The 15,658-nt window shown below is 47.4% G+C and overlaps 1 protein-coding gene across 8 annotated transcripts in view; it reads left to right on the forward strand.

Moving 5' to 3' along the window:
• Window positions 1-15,658, forward strand: part of LOC144791723 (disintegrin and metalloproteinase domain-containing protein 9-like) — a 2,314,109-nt gene that overhangs the window by 64,401 nt on the left and 2,234,050 nt on the right. For all 8 annotated transcript variants that reach the window (XR_013602453.1, XR_013602452.1, XM_078666491.1 and 5 more), the window contains exon 2: window positions 5,891-5,970. Coding sequence is in view for 6 of the 8 variants with exons in the window: in XM_078666491.1 (XP_078522617.1) it covers window positions 5,891-5,970 (80 nt within the window). In the remaining 2 variants the exon portion in view is untranslated. The remainder of the gene's footprint in view (window positions 1-5,890; window positions 5,971-15,658) is intronic.

Raw genomic sequence — 15,658 nt, forward strand, 5'->3', positions numbered from 1 at the left:
TTTCTTGTGGCCTCAACAATGCTATCCACTGGTTCCCACGTCGCTGTTACAGCTTTCAGGGCGTGTTGGGGATTATCGCCTGTACCTGCCTCTTATCGCTGTCTCATGTACATATGCGTCCTATTCCGCGCCTCAGGGCCACGTCGCGCCAATAATCGCTGCCTCCCGCCTTGGCATCACTTGCTTAATTTCCACCCCAGTATCAGCTCTTTACCTTCTGCCAATGGATTCTGTCACGTTGCAGGCTATAATGCGACTTCTCCCTGAGGCTGCAGACAGTTCAGGGCATACAGTGACGGGTATGCTCCTCCGCCGTAATTTATCCCCAGTTCCTTACAATTGTATAAGATGGCCGCCACCAGCGCAGCTACGGGCTCAGCAACCTCAGGCCTCTCGGCCGTGTCTCATGCAGCGCTGACATCCGTGAGGCATTTGCTTCTTCCCACAGCCCGCGGCAGCCGAGGGGGGTCCTCGCTGCACCGCCGCCTCTGTTTCACAGCCGTTTCGCTCTCATCCGGACCACTGCACTCCTCAGTGCGGCCCGCCCACCTCGTGGGGACCTCGGTCCTCGCGTACCTGCTGTGCCCAGACTCGAGCACCGCACCAGTGTCACAGCCACGTCGCAGCCGTTTTCACATCCGCTATGGGAGCCTCGGGGTTACAGATTCTGTAAATTCCTGCCTCCGCTGGGTCCGCTACAGTCTGGACATTCACCGAGGGTGTAAATCGCCGTTTTTGGAGAATGTAGTTTCAGGATTATTGCCGAATAAACAACCGGACAGCAGGAGCCTCACAGATCAGCGGCCATTCCGCTCGTGCGCCTCCTAGCGCCCCCACCTATGTCGAATTTCACAGCTGATCAATTGGCCCCCTGGATGGACGTGGGGTTGGAAAATGTGTGAGACTGCTATTTGGAGTAAACCCTAATCTCCTTCAAAGAATTGGTGGATAGCTGTGGACTGCCCCTGGGTCATTTCTTATGCTATGAGGCTTTGAGTTGTACCTTTGGGCAACTGTGGGGCACTGGTAGGGAGGAACCTGAGACACACCCAATCTTACATGCACTGATAACACTGGGTACAGCTAGACATCAGATGAAGTGGTTTTATGCTGCCTTGTTAGTGGCATCACTAAAGCTTCTAATTGTCTTGAGGGAGAGATGGGCAAGGATTGTGGGGGAAGAGCTTACAGGTGTCGAGTGGGGCAAGATATTACAGTCCCCCCCCCCATAAATCTCTCATAATACGCGCCTAAATTATACACAATAGAACTTCATACATATGATCTATATGACACCACACCGTCTTAATGTCACTTATGGAGGGTAAGTGTGTCCAAGGTGTGCCCACCTTGACTCAGACTTCAGACATATGACGGGATTGTCAACATTTACGCCCCTATTGGGTAGCGATTTTTGACAACCTTAAAGAGGCTCTGGGAAGAGAACTGGCCCTCACTGTAAAGGTGTGTCTACTGGGACTCTTCTCCCGCCCACATAAGTGTAAAGTCGGGACTAGGTTAATAGACTTAGTTCTGGGACTAGCCAAACGAAGAATATCCTTAGAATGGAAATCAATGCACGGTACCAAGGTAGCGACATGGAATTGGGATGTGATCAGTTGGGCTGGAGCTGAGGGTAGAGCATTGGATTGGGAAGAAGCTAGAGGAGTGAGAGAGCGTCCCATAGCTGCACTCTGAAAAGAAATGATGTTGACATGGGAGCAGCCGAACCTACCCAGCAGCGAAGATGAAGAGGAGGTGGGGGCAGAACCTGGAAGGGATCCTGAAATATAATAACGTATTTCTGTCGTAGTTTTATAGGAGTGGGTTTGGCCAATCAAGGTTCATTAGATTATTTAAAGTTGAGGTGTGTGAGCATCTGAACGAGGTAGGTTGTTGATCCTGGAGAATTTCACCGCCTTCTTACTTACCCGTTAGCGAGACCCCCCAGGAACCCCTCACAGATAATGAATATTAGGACAGTATTCTACAACACTCCTCTGCACTAGTTTAAATTTGAGGTTCTTATTTTTCTTTTTATGTTTATTAAAAATGACATTTATTACTTTTGAATAGTTTTGTAGCTCCCGAAAGTGAGATTGATAGCCGCCCCAGTAAGACCAATGTACAAACAGTAGGCTGTGTATTAAAATGTATAACAGAGCATAGATGATTGGATTACCCACTAGTTGGTAAAATGTTGTCATTAATAGCGATGACTGCTTGTAAACCAGTTTGTTTCTGTGCGATGTGCCTTATGGCTATATGGGATATTGATTCTAAAAAATGTGTGATGACTGTGTATGGTTAAAGATATATACGAAATGTCAATAAAAATATTATGTAAAAAACAATCTGTATTACTTGCGTTCAAAACCTATATGAGTGCGAAGGACCATGCCAAGTGTACCAAGTCTGCGTCCAGTACCCAACAACTGGTGCATCTAGAATCCGCCCCAGACCAATTTTTTACAGTTTCAGTGGCATGTAATTTAGCTTCTGTAAGTATTTAAAATGGATTATTCTCAGATTGCAGTTTGAACTGTGGTAATACTATCATATTCATGACCGCTATTCTGTCGGCTAATGAGAGAGGCAACCGTATCCATCTACCTACGTGTTCTTTCAATTTGGCAATTGCTCTTCCGTAATGCAGGCTTATCACCATCTCTGGTTCTCTGTGTACCCACTCCCCGAGCTATTTAACTGGCTCTAGGCTCCATTCCAGGTGGTATTCTAGTGTGTATGGTTCTGGTATTTACGTAACGGGTAAAGCCACTGATTTGTTCCAGTTGATGCTCGGCCTGGCATACCACTCATACTTGTACATATTCACTTATCAGTGGCGTCAGTTGTGTTTCCGGATCTCGTACATACAGCACCATGTCGTCCGCATTAAGGGATATGACCAGTGGACTCTGGCGGAACCGTAGGGCCGTGTCAGCATGTCTCTGTCGTATGACTCATGCCAGCGGCTCCAATGCGAGTGCGAATTAAAATGGGCGAGAGGGGGCAGTCCTGTCTAGTCCCCCTATAAACACCGATTGGAGTTGAGATATCACCATTGATAGGTATTCTTGCTACTGGAGTGTTATAGAGCAGACAGATCCTCTGCAAAAATGCCAGTGGCATCCCCATGCGCTGGAGCAGCGTAAACAAATAATCCAATTGTATCAAATCAAATGCTTTCACAGCCGCCTTAAGCTTGGAGTCCAATTAATGTAGAATGGCAAAAAGTGTTTGTAAATTATACGTTTTTGAAAGAGTGGGCACAAATCCCGTCTGGTCAGGTACGACCAAGTTGGGCAGGAGTGTCTGCAATCGCGTAGTCAGCCTTTTTGTGGCTACGTTTATGGGTGATAATGTCCTCTAGATATTTAGCCATATCCTCTCTCGCCGCTCCACGCGGCCCATACAGTTGGCTATAAACTTCCACAAATTGGGACAGGATAGCCTGGGTGTGATAGTACGTATCTACATTGATGGTAGTTATTTTGGTAATATGTGTTTGTGAATTTGGTTTAGCAAGTTTTGATGCTAAGGAGCGTCCTGGCCGATCGTGCTTTCCATCTTCTAGACACATGCAGTACCTCCTGCTCAGTCGTGCTGGCATATTCCATGTGGTATTCCCTAATTTCTTCAGATATCTTAATGTCTGGGTTCTGCACATATCGTTGTTCCAGTGTTTTCAGCATACTTTCCTTACTTTCCAGGCGTGTGCATCACAATTTCAAGGCCCCTGCCTGCACCCCCACGCACTCCCCTTGTATAGTAGCTTTGAAAACCACCCATAATATCCCGACCTCCACCACAGATCCCTTATTTTCTTGGAAGTATCTTATGATCGCTTTCCCTATATTGTCTTTGAATACCAGGTCCTACAAATACAAGGCATGCAGCCGCCACTGTAAAGCCGGATGCCTGTACGTGGGGATCCGGAGTTCCAGCAGGACCGAGGCATGGTCCGACAATCTTCTAGACATATAATCATGCATTTAATACACCAGGAGAGGCACTGTTGGACATAACTTCTATATCAAGTAAAGGAAGAATTGATGTTGTTACCATGAATGATCCTCTGGCCCCTTGGGTACATAAAGTTATATGAAAAGATGGGAAGATTCTTGAGAGTGTAGCATGTGTGAACCTTGCACCCCATTTTTGCATTTAAGTGTTCTCCCAATTTAAAGGACATGCACAGCCAAATATGTTGTTTTTTCCATGCCTACTTAATGGGCTCCACTCCCTGTTACAGGATTATCCTTGTTATACCTGTCATATGTATACCTACACCCAGTAGAGTAAATATGTAATCCTCAAACAGTTTCAAGTAAGTATGCAATAGACCGCCTGGCTTGTCAGTCACAGTATTTGGCATGACTGACAGAAAAGTAAAGATTGTAATACAGTAGCATGCACTCATCATTAAAGAGAAGGTTCAAACACTAAGCTTGTTAGTTATTTTATGGAAGCTAACCATTCACCTAGTTACTTTTTTTGTAGACAATATTATGACATGTATTTGCACTTAAATAAGAAGTGGAAGGAGTACTGGAAGAGCAATGATGGATACTTTCATCAGCATACTGATTTGGCGGGAGTCAGTGAAAAATGTGACTGGAATGTTGTGAGACATTGACACCAAAAGAAAAGGGTTGTTTCCTTTGCATGGAATAAGCTTCACCCAGTGCTTCTGCATGAAGATTTACTGTAGCGTATTTATTATGGCTAACAATTTGCTTCATACCTTTATCATCAGCTGTTACTGTATAATGCCTGTGAAGGCCATTGTTATTTTTAGAAGGACACTTATCTTACCATTTCTAACCAGACCGATACAATTTTAAGCATGTTGTGTAACATTTGGACTCTATTCAATATGTGTGGTTTAGTTGTGAAAGTTTGTATGCAATTGGTTTGGGGGAGTGGATTCTTCAATTGAGGGATATATAATGTTTGATTTCACATTCTCTTTGTGTTTTACTGGAAGGTCCAGTCACTTTTTCTCCCAATATGGCATCCTTATTATCACTCTGTAAGCATTTCTGTACATGTGTATACCTTTCGAGTATTTAAAAAAAAAAAAGAAATGCATCTTGAACTCTATATTTTTTTTCTTGTTGATCACAATCAACCATTTCAGATTGCAGAATGTGGCTATTATTCTTTTGAAAATGCTGTCCATAATGGTATCAGACCTCTTGTTAGTATGTACTACTCAATTTTGCAGTCTCCAGCACCTCGACAAGCGGTGCTACACAGGCTGGCTCCTTTGGAGGGCAGAAATCTGACTTTTCGTGTAGTTGGACAGATTGAACATATTTAGCAGAATTTTTCATAATGTTGCTTTTTGTTAATTGGAAGGGTACATGGGATTTAATGCTCTTTACTTAAGATATTTAACAGACTGATAGCTTTTCCTTTTTCAGTCAATGCAATTCATGCTTTTATGCATGGGTCATGTCTTCAAAACTGAATGAATCTGGACGTGTGTTGGCCTCCCGCTATATAACAATCCATGAAATTTGGTTTGTTTCTGTTGCACATGCTTATTGTGAACTATTTTGATTTCCAGACAGTTATTATTGCCCCAAAATGGAATAAGGTTCTCCTGAGCTGAAGTATTTCTCCATGCTTATTTGATGTTATATGTGTTTTAATCATACAATGTTTTAACTGTACTTCTGTTGTGTGGTGGACACTAATAATAAACTACCAACAGTTGTGAGTGGGGCAAGTCCACAGCATTTTTCAGTCCTGCTGAATCTCTTGAAATCATTTGTGAGGTGAAACATGTCTCCTGAATTAATGACGGTACCAACATGTTTAGGGGTCTTTTTTTAAACTTTCTATACACAACATTCTTATTTACTTTTCTCATTCTTTTTAGATTTCAATCAAACTTCATTTTCGTCTTACGAAGTTATAACTCCCAAGGAACTAAAGCCAAAGGGTGATGTAAATGGAATGGTACTGTATTTTTTGCTGTATTATTTTTGTAACAGGAAGAATTAATAAAATGAAACATGTTATGATGATCAGTTTCTTCATGTTGCAGGGATGAATTGTTTAAGATTTGAATCGAAGACCTAGAATTTCAGGCTGTCATCAGTATAGATGTCTCTGTAGAAGCAGCTGCAATGACAATGTTGAGTTTGATTGCTGCTTTCTTTATTACTACCTCGAGGTTTATGCCAGTATGTGGAGAGACTCTCTCAGAGTCTGATCCTGGACACCTTATTGAGCACGTGCTTTATCTGGATTACTGTCTGGTATGGTTTATGTAATGCAGGGATAATTCCTAAGAATTCCAAATGTCCAAGAAGAGCTCTTTTGATGTCCCGGGAATGGGAACTTTGTCAAAGTCTTGCCGCGGGCAATGCTTTGAGTCTCAGTTGAAACCCAGCTGATACTGTCCTTGACGGTGTGAAATTAAAGCACAGGTGTAGAGACCAAAGATTTTAAAACATCTTCTGATTTCCTATAAGGCCAAGGAGTCCTCAATGTTAAATCTCTAGATGAAAGGACTTTTTTTTTTATAAACACACTTTATTGAATTTTAAGGCCAAAGGGGTTGGCCATATGGGAACTAGCTAGTGTGGCACTTAAATATTACATTGTAGAATAACACACCATGATCACAAGGAATGACAGTACAGTTAAATATCAAATCAGACACTGCACACATTGATCCAAAGCAGCAGGCAGCAGTCGGATTACAATAAATGACCTACCCCTTTCCCCACACCATCCATGTTTTTGGGGGCAACCCCACAATTCGAATACCACATGCTACTGCTGAGCGCACCAGTCGGCGCCCGTCCTCCATTGACCGAGGGTTGGAAGGATAGGACTTAATGACTTTGCGGCTGTGTCATGCTTTGCACAGAGTAGGGCTGTACCCAGGAATGCCTTTTCAGCATGTGTACCATTGACACTCTGCATTACCTCCAGAAGAATCAGGAGGTGTGAAAGAGGGACCTTCCACCCCAAAACCTTTGAGAGGTCTCTAGTCTCTGCAGACCAATAGTGATGCATCTTCGGGCAAGTCCACCCCATATGATAAAAGTCCACTGGGTCAACCTCACAGCGTGGGCAAGACACCAAAGGACAAAGCATGCCCGTTGTAAACTGGTTTGGGAAGGTACACAGAATAGAGATAATATATCTGTACTAGACGTGGCCTGGAGGTTGGAAGTACACTGGGGCCATCAGGGCATCATGCCAGTCCTCCTCATCGAAAGGCACCACCCAACCCTCCCATCGAGGTTTGAGATGATCAAGGGAGCAAGGCTAGTTGACAGCAAGGGTACAGTAAATTTGAAAAATGCTTCCACGACCAATGTCACCCAGAAGGAGCTTGGCCTCCAGAGGGCTAAATTCAGGGAGACAGTAGTTGACGTGGAGGGGGCGCGAAGAGCATGCCGAATCTGTAGGTAATGGTAGAATTAAGTATGGACCAGTGCATATTATTGTTGGAAGTCCGAGAAAGACTGTATGTGTGTCCCAACCAGACATCTCCTAATTGTGAAATTCAGATGAGTTCCCAGGTCCTAAAGCTACCCAGCTTGGCCACCTCCCCCAACCACTTGCCATGCCACAGAGGGGTATGTTGGGTAAGTCTGCCCTCCCACTTCACATAAGTGCCTCCCTCCATGCCAGCAACACCACCCGGGTCACCAGAGGCATGGAGGTGGGAATTGGAGACTTATAAAGCATAACCTACAGGTGACGGAAGCCGACAGAAGAGAGCTCCAAGTGGTAGGATGGATCCAGCAGCCCCTGTTGAACCAGTCATGAATAACTAGGAGGTTACATGACAAGTAATACAGATACATGTGGGACATACCCAAACGGGCCCTGTTGACAATGGGAAAAGGGTAGGCGGCACTGTGTGCCCCGCTACATGAAGAACCGCGCCACTCTGTCCAGCACCAGCAGCAGTGGAAGATTTTGAAAGATGTACAAAAAACGTGGCAGGACTAGCATCTTATAGAGGCCTAGGACATTAAGGGGGAGGATGTACCATTTTGTTAGATCCTCCTTCGTCTTCTTAAGTAGGGTTTGCAGGTTGAGGGCCGAAGTGAGTTCGGGATGGAGCTCGACCCAGATGCCCAAGTATTTAAAGCTGAGCCTGCGGATGGGAATCGATGACTGCCAGTCAAAGAAATCCCTAGGAGCGTCTAACGGAACCTGTATGCATTTGGAAGGCTCATCTTCAAGCCTGAGGCCTTATCAAAAGCATCTAGCAGTTGAAGGCATTGGGGACCGCTCTCCATTGAATTTACAATGTAAAGGAGATTGTCATTGACGTATTCCCCAATGCGGTCCTTGTGTCCCCCCCACCCCAGGCCCATCCCTGGTATTGCGATTCCTCCCAAAAAGTTGGACCCAGGGGCTCCATAGCCAGGGCAAAAAGAAGGGGGGAATGGGGGCACCCCTGCCTAGTGCCACGCTTTATAGTAAAGGGATCCTAAAGAACCCCATTGATGCACACACGGGCCGTGGGGTTGAAAGTAGAGAACACGGACCATGCTGAGGAAGCGCTGACCGAAACCCACCTGGATCAGCACCTCCTGTAGGTAGGCCCAGTCCACTGTATCAAACACTTGTCAAAATCAATTAGTGAGGCTAGGGGTGGAGGCAGACGATGAGGGTGTTCTAGGGCAGCATGAAGTCGATGGATGCAGTGTCTGATGCTCTGGGAGGGCTTAAGCTGCATTAACATTGGCAAAGCTCGTTTTAATCTGTTTGCTAATACCGTGGCGAAGATCTTTGGTTCTCAGCTAAGCAACGATATAGGGCGATAGTTGGTCCAGGACGTTGAGGGCTGTTGGGTTTTAGGTATTACCACTATCGTGCCAGTGTCTAGATCATTGGGAAAAGAGCTAGTCTGGTTCACTTCCTTGTACAACACCAGCAGCCGAGGGAGGAGAAGATCCCAGAGCGCCTTGTAGTATTCCATGGGAATCCATCTGGGCTTCCCAGAGGCCAGGTCAGAGATAGCATTCCCAATTTCCTCTACGGTTAGGGGTTCATCCAGTGCACAAGAGTCCATCGGAGAAAGATTGGCGAGAGGGACTGAGTCCAGAAAAGAGTGAAGCCGTTCTGGGCCCCTGTCAGATGGCGCTGAGTACAGTCTCTCATAGTACTGAGTAAAAGTCTCCGAAAGAGATTGCTGCGAGCAGACAGAGTCCTTCACTTCCTCTGGAATATTCTGGTTCTTCTGATGGTGATAAGCTAGCCAATAAAGCAGTTTCCTATTCTTATCACCCCAGCCATATATTGTAGCTGTGGTGGCTCACCAAAGGAGTTTAGTCCCCTCCAGGGTGTGTAAACAAATATCTCCCCAGACGAGGTGCAATTGGCTGGAGACCTCCTCACTGTGGGGCCCCACATACTGTGTTCCAGGTGCAGGGCGCAGGTCAGGATAGGAGAGCACTAGCGCTCCCGTGTCCTGATCAGGTGCTTAGCAAACCCACAAAGGGTTGCCTTACTGGGGAGGGGAGAGGTGTGGCGCCGCGGCTAGGGCGACTGACTCCGGAATCTGGAAATCACGGTTCGATCCCCAGCACCGGCAGCAGATTAGTCCAGCACCATGTGACTCTGGGCAATAGCTTGCTTAATCTTCCCGACGGCCCCCAGCACCTAGAGACCTTTATGGGTGATTGTGCGCTTTACAAATGTGGATTATTATTATTACTGGCAGCCCAGGGGGTGCCCGTGCAGGGAAGTGATCCTTTGTTATCTCTGAAATATGCACACAGCATGGTTCTCAGCGCTAGAACAAAAGTTTTGTCTTGGAAGTACCATGCATTAATGAGCCACATATGGCATATCCCCCGAGAAGAGTGTCCAGTATGGAGCAGGGAGTGATCAGAAATACCCCGAACTGTCATCGAGCAGACGAGGTGTGGGTACATTGGTAGAGTTGAGGGTGCCAGGACCTCCAGGCAACACATACACCCCAGGCAGTGGTGCAGTCAGCAAGATTGCATGCCTAAGTGTTTCTAGAAGTGATGGGTGGACCGGAACTATCCAGGTCAGGATTTAGAACTGCATTGAAGTTGCCCCCAATTAAAGTAAGTCCCGGTGGGAGGCACGCAAGAAGCTTTGAGAGGTACCTAAGGCACAGTGTCAGGGAGGCTGGTGGGAGGTACACACATAATAACACAACTGATCTCCCCTCCAAGGAAATGAAACACCACTCTGGGTCGTGTGACACCTGGGAAACTACCAGACGGAATGAGCAGCGCAGGAGGATAGCCACTTCCCTCGCACCCGAGGAGTACCCCACATAGAAAGCCCTGGCATCCCCCTTATGGGCCAGGAAGGGGCATTTTATGCCAAGGAGCTGCGTTCCTTCTTGAAGGAGAAGGACCTCTGGAAGAAAGCGTTGGGCAAATGTTAAGATCGCGGATCGTTTCATTCTATCCCTGGAAAGTCATACATTGGGTGGAATGGTAGGGGCAGGACTGAGGGTGGCACCCAGGCAACGCCTCATGGGGCTAGTAACTGAATTGGATCAGGTGTCAGCTCTGCAGTATCGGAGCACAGCGCCCCTGGGCTGCAGTCATGGTAGTTGCAACAGTTTGTGCCAGTCTCCACAGCCTGGCCGTAGACAGACCCCCTGACCGCTGTGGTTGCTCCTGGGAAAAAATAGATGGGGAGTCTAAGATGCATGCCCCATGACCCCTCCGGGAGCGAGTGCAATGCCTCTGAGACCTGGGCAACGATTGAGAGGTCGGGGTAGGAGGAATCCATCAAGCGATTGGAGACAAGCGCCCGCTGAGTCACTTCTCCTCAGTGAGACACTGCCATACCTCTTCGGGGTATCAAAGAAGTGAGACTTATTTAGATAGATGGCTCAAAACGTCTGCTCGACTTTAAAATAGGACCTCCGCTGTCGCACCTCCCTGGTATGGTCTGAGGATATGAGGGCGCTTCTATCACCGCACCGCAGCTCGGACTGAGAGCAGGCTTCAAAATCCGGACAATGATAGGTTGGGAGAGGATCCCGGAGGACGCCTGGGAGTCAAAGCCTTGTGTGCTCTCTCCACATAGAACCATGGCGACAGACGTGATTATGGCACCCAAGACTTAATCCAATAAAATCAGCCATTTGCTGGGGGAGCGTGCCCTCAATAGTTTCCGGCACCCCAACGATGCGAATATTGTTGCGCCTCGAGCGATACTGTGCATCTTCAGCTCGGGCATGGAGCTCTGTGTGGTTATCCCGACATTGGAAGAACCGGCCGGACTGGAGACTGACTGCGTGGTATTGTGTTTAATTTGCGTTGAAGCGGAGCGCAGTACTTCGTCTTTCCTCATGACAGAGGCACTACAGTGAACTACAGTGGTCGCAATTGGCTGATCCGCGGCGGCACTAAGGTCTTCTAAACACACCACCCTAAGGAAGGTTGGTGAGGATAGGATGTAGTCCAAAGACACCAGCCTCCGGTCCCGCTCCCTTCCAGGAACCACCCCTGCCCTCTATGGCGGATGGAGGGGCTGTGCATCACACCAGGGAAGGGCAAGGGCCCAGAAACATTGTCTCCCTGAGTGATGGTCCTGAGTTATTTAGGAAAGGAGGCCCATGATCCAGGAGGCTCTGCTCCCAGCCGTGCAGTGAATCCTCCCCAGCAAGTAAGTCCGCAGACTCTGGGCTTCCCGCAGGCGTTGGTGACTGCGCGGCCGACGGCGCCCACAGCAGTGGCAGGCCCGAACCCTCAGGGGGTCACATCAACAGTTGGACTTCGAGTAAGGCGGCCTCGCCTAGAATTGTCCAGTGGCCTCGGGTGCCCAAAGGCCCAGCCAGCTAGCCTCCCCAGTCACAGAACACAGCAGAGGCCCAGTCAGCTCCCAGGTCATGGCCCACTGCCAGGCCGGGCCCAGTTTGAGCAAGGCACGAGGAAGAAGAGCAGTGACCACATCCGTGCTCCCTGGCCTCCTGGTGAAGCAGGTGGGGGCCTCACCTCAAGGGTTCTGCAACGGCTCGTGCAGCGAGACTGCCCCAATGACAGGATGAGTGGGCCGCTTCCTACGGGAGGCACCTCACCCCTGCGGCACCGTACTTCGCAGCAAGGTTCTAACACCCTGCGCCAGGGAAGTAAGCAGGCCCCTCCAGCTCTCCGATGATGTGCCCACCGTGGTCAGTCCAGGCCGCGGAGAGGACCAGCACCACTGAGCCATTGGCACACCCGGCCAGAAATGGGCACCTGGCAGCAGCAGTAAGCCAGGAATTAGACCGGATAGCTGGATTCTGGTTGGAGGTCCGCTAGCAAGTGACCGCCATGTTGGCTGCCTTGGCCACCCGCCTGATGAAAGGACTTTAACAGTAAATGCAAATCGTTTGTTGTGCAAGCCCTCAGAGGTGCCCTCCTTGATGTCAAGGATGTTGGCATCAAGTGTACTCTTTGATGGTAAGGTTGTTGGCATCAAAAAGATGGCAACAGTGAAATATGAAATGTGGCCCGTCTATTAGGGCAGAGAGGCCATGCTCACTACCTTTTGGTTGACATAAAGAGTGCCTAACAGACACTTTTTTATTTACAGGTCAGGCAGCCAGGAACAAGACGTGCGTTAAATGCGAAGACGCCTGGCTGCCTGTTTTGAATTTTGAAAAGCCTATGGGAATAGCCTCTTCAGCCTAGTCAAGCCCCTCGAGGCCCTTCCCTTTGTGACAAGGGAGAGCGTCATTGATAGCCTCAGACTTGGGCACTTTCGTTTTAAGCGCTGAAGTGCCCAGGGCGAAGTGTCCATCGTTGACGCCACGTCACAGAGTGGGTTGAGATCAGCAATTTCACTGACCCTCATCCCACTCTGTGACGAGGTAGGGACTGCGGTCTCCTCTCATTTACTGACATGAGATATATATATATATATATATATATATATATATCTCATATGACTTAGGGAAGACCTCTCCAGGCCCTTTTGATCACCTGGAGTCCTACAAAAAGTGAGGAGATAATCTCTGAAGTAGAAAAGAGTCGTTTCTAAGATTTAACGTAACACTATGGGCCACATGCATCAAAGTTAGGAATTGCGATTTTTAAGAAATCCCAATTTAGGAATCGCAATACCTTATGCATGTAGGAATTGCAAAAAAATTTGCGATTCCTACACATTCCTTATTTGCGACTCGCAAATTGCAAATTGCAAATAAGGAATTGCTTCCCATTGATTCCTATGGGCCTAGAGGCCCATAGGAATCAATGGGAATTGCATGCGCAATTAGGGAGTACCAAAAAGGTACTCTCAAATTGCGCACGCAATTTCTTTTTTTTAATTATAATTCTTTTTATTGAAGAAGGCATGCAAACAATCGAGGCACCAGAATGATCAAAAGGTCTGTGAGGCACACTAATGCAGCAGCAGTATCTCGTGGCACAGTATCACAAATATCGTAAAAAATCACAAATTATACCATTACAGCAGCACTCTCCTCCCCGCTCCTAGGGGGTTCACATATATCCCCCGAAAAGTTTACCATGACCCCCATATTTGTGACCATTTCCTCGGGCACCCCCCCGGGAGACATAGATAGGCATCTCCGACACCATACACCAGTCCATGTCTTTGGCCCAGTCGCCAATTTTGGGTGGGTTCGGGGCAATATTACGCTTGGTCACTATGAAGCCCAGAGCCACCCAGAGTCTCTCTTTAGCACTGAGGTTCGTGGGGTCCCAGATGTTCAGCAAAATCAGTTACATGGTATCTGCTGTCCCAACTCCTCTTCCATCATACGTACCACCCTCCCCCCAATATTTCTGTATTGTTGCACTTTTCCACAGTGTGTGTATGAAGGTGCCCTCTTGTCCACAGTGCCGGACACAATTAGCGTCTTGAGCATATCCCACATGGACTAGAGAGGGTCCAGACAAGTATGTTCTGTGAAGGATTTTGAATTGGACCAATCGAAGCCTAGAAGAGATGGCGACCTGCCGCGGATATGCCACTGCAGCCCGCCATTCCTCGTCATCCAGCCCAGCCACATCATGGTCCCACTTACATCTGAGGCGAAGGAGGGGATCCGGCATATTGTTAATGAGTTTTTTGTATATAAGGGATATAGCCTTTTCTGGCAAATCGCCATCTAAAATCCCGTCCTCCAGAGGAGAGGACTCGGGGGGGGGGGGCCCTCTTGGGATAGCAGCGAGCAAAGCATGCCTGATCTGTAGATACCGAAACTGTTCGGAATCGGCCATTTCATATTCTTGCTGCAAGTGGGAGAATGGTATGACCTTGTCAGGTTCAGGACCCTTGCCAGAAAGATTAATATCCACAGGAGCGAAGATAGTGCCCCTCCACTCACCTAGGGTACAATCCCCTCAAACCATCAAGGGACAATAAAGGTAGATTAATACCCCAAGGAAGTGAAGACACCTGGATGGACCACCAAGACTCTAATATGCAGGCGGGGAGAACAGGGCTAATCAGAGTCTTCAGGTAGTGCTGTAGTAAATGACAGACACACATACAATAAAGAGAATACTGTGAGGCAGGTTATATCAAATTATAAATGGTCAGCTTAATCTGAACAGCCTAAAGTTATATGCTTTTCCATACCCACTTAGGGAGATGATTCCGGGATAACATCAGGTCTCAAGAGTATGATTTCCAATAGAGCACAAAAAAATCAATGTTCCTTCCCCATACACAGCCTGTGTACAATGGGGAAGCGCAGGGTTGGAGGAGTAAAAATACCTCGTAGTCCCCACGTCCACTGAAGAAGGCGAGCAACCTAACTAACTAGCTATCTAAGTAGTTGTTTACTCGGAAATTCCAAATGTTACACCAAAAGAAATATATAAATATTCTACAAACACGACTCTGTAGTTTTCTTAAGCCCGTCTGATAGAAAGTACAGTTCCTTGAAGGCGGAATGGGCTAGTTGCTCACCTTGCGCAAGATCAATAAAGATCGTGTTTGTCAGTCATAAAAAAATTATGTTCTTCCCGCGCTCCCTCGCGCTCTGAAGAATGACGTGTAGACAAGCAAAAGTAAAACAGACGGGGCCGTCCAGTACGTTTATGCAACACAATGATTTTGTATTAAAACAAACTCGTTCTCACTGCCAGGACAGCAGAGAATGTCCAGGCAAGAATCAGCGCGTCCTCGCGCTCCAAGGATGATGGAGGGGGGAGGGAGTTCAATCAGCGCGACCTCGCGCTCACCGCAAGATTGAAGGGAAAGGGAGTTCGAGTAGGATGTAGAGCAACCTCACGCTCACAACAGGATTGGAAGTGGAAAGAATGCAATGAAGATTCCAAAGAGTAATCAGAGAGGCAGGAAGACTCGAAAACCGGGAGTCACAAAATTGTGCAGGCAACAAGAGGGTGGTCCTAGCAAAAAAGCCAAGCACCTGAAAACGGGAGCTGGCTGCTTATATGTTAAAAAATGTCACCTGATCTCGAAGCAGTGCAGAATGGGAAAGCATATAAGTGAATTGCTACCCTAGTGCATTATGGGAGTGGTAGTCTTTGGCCTTTATACCAGCATCCCCCAGGACGATACCATCAGAGTCCTGGGTCTAGCTCTGGACTCAGTGGTCTGGAACTATCGGACCCCCAAAAGATTCATCACCGAATGTGCCACCTTGGCACTGAAAGAGAATTTCTTCTCATACAAGGGCCAACTTTTCCTGCAATGCACT

The sequence above is a fragment of the Lissotriton helveticus genome, chromosome 11, assembly GCF_964261635.1.
Source record: "Lissotriton helveticus chromosome 11, aLisHel1.1, whole genome shotgun sequence".
NCBI classification, from domain to species: Eukaryota; Metazoa; Chordata; class Amphibia; order Caudata; family Salamandridae; genus Lissotriton; species Lissotriton helveticus.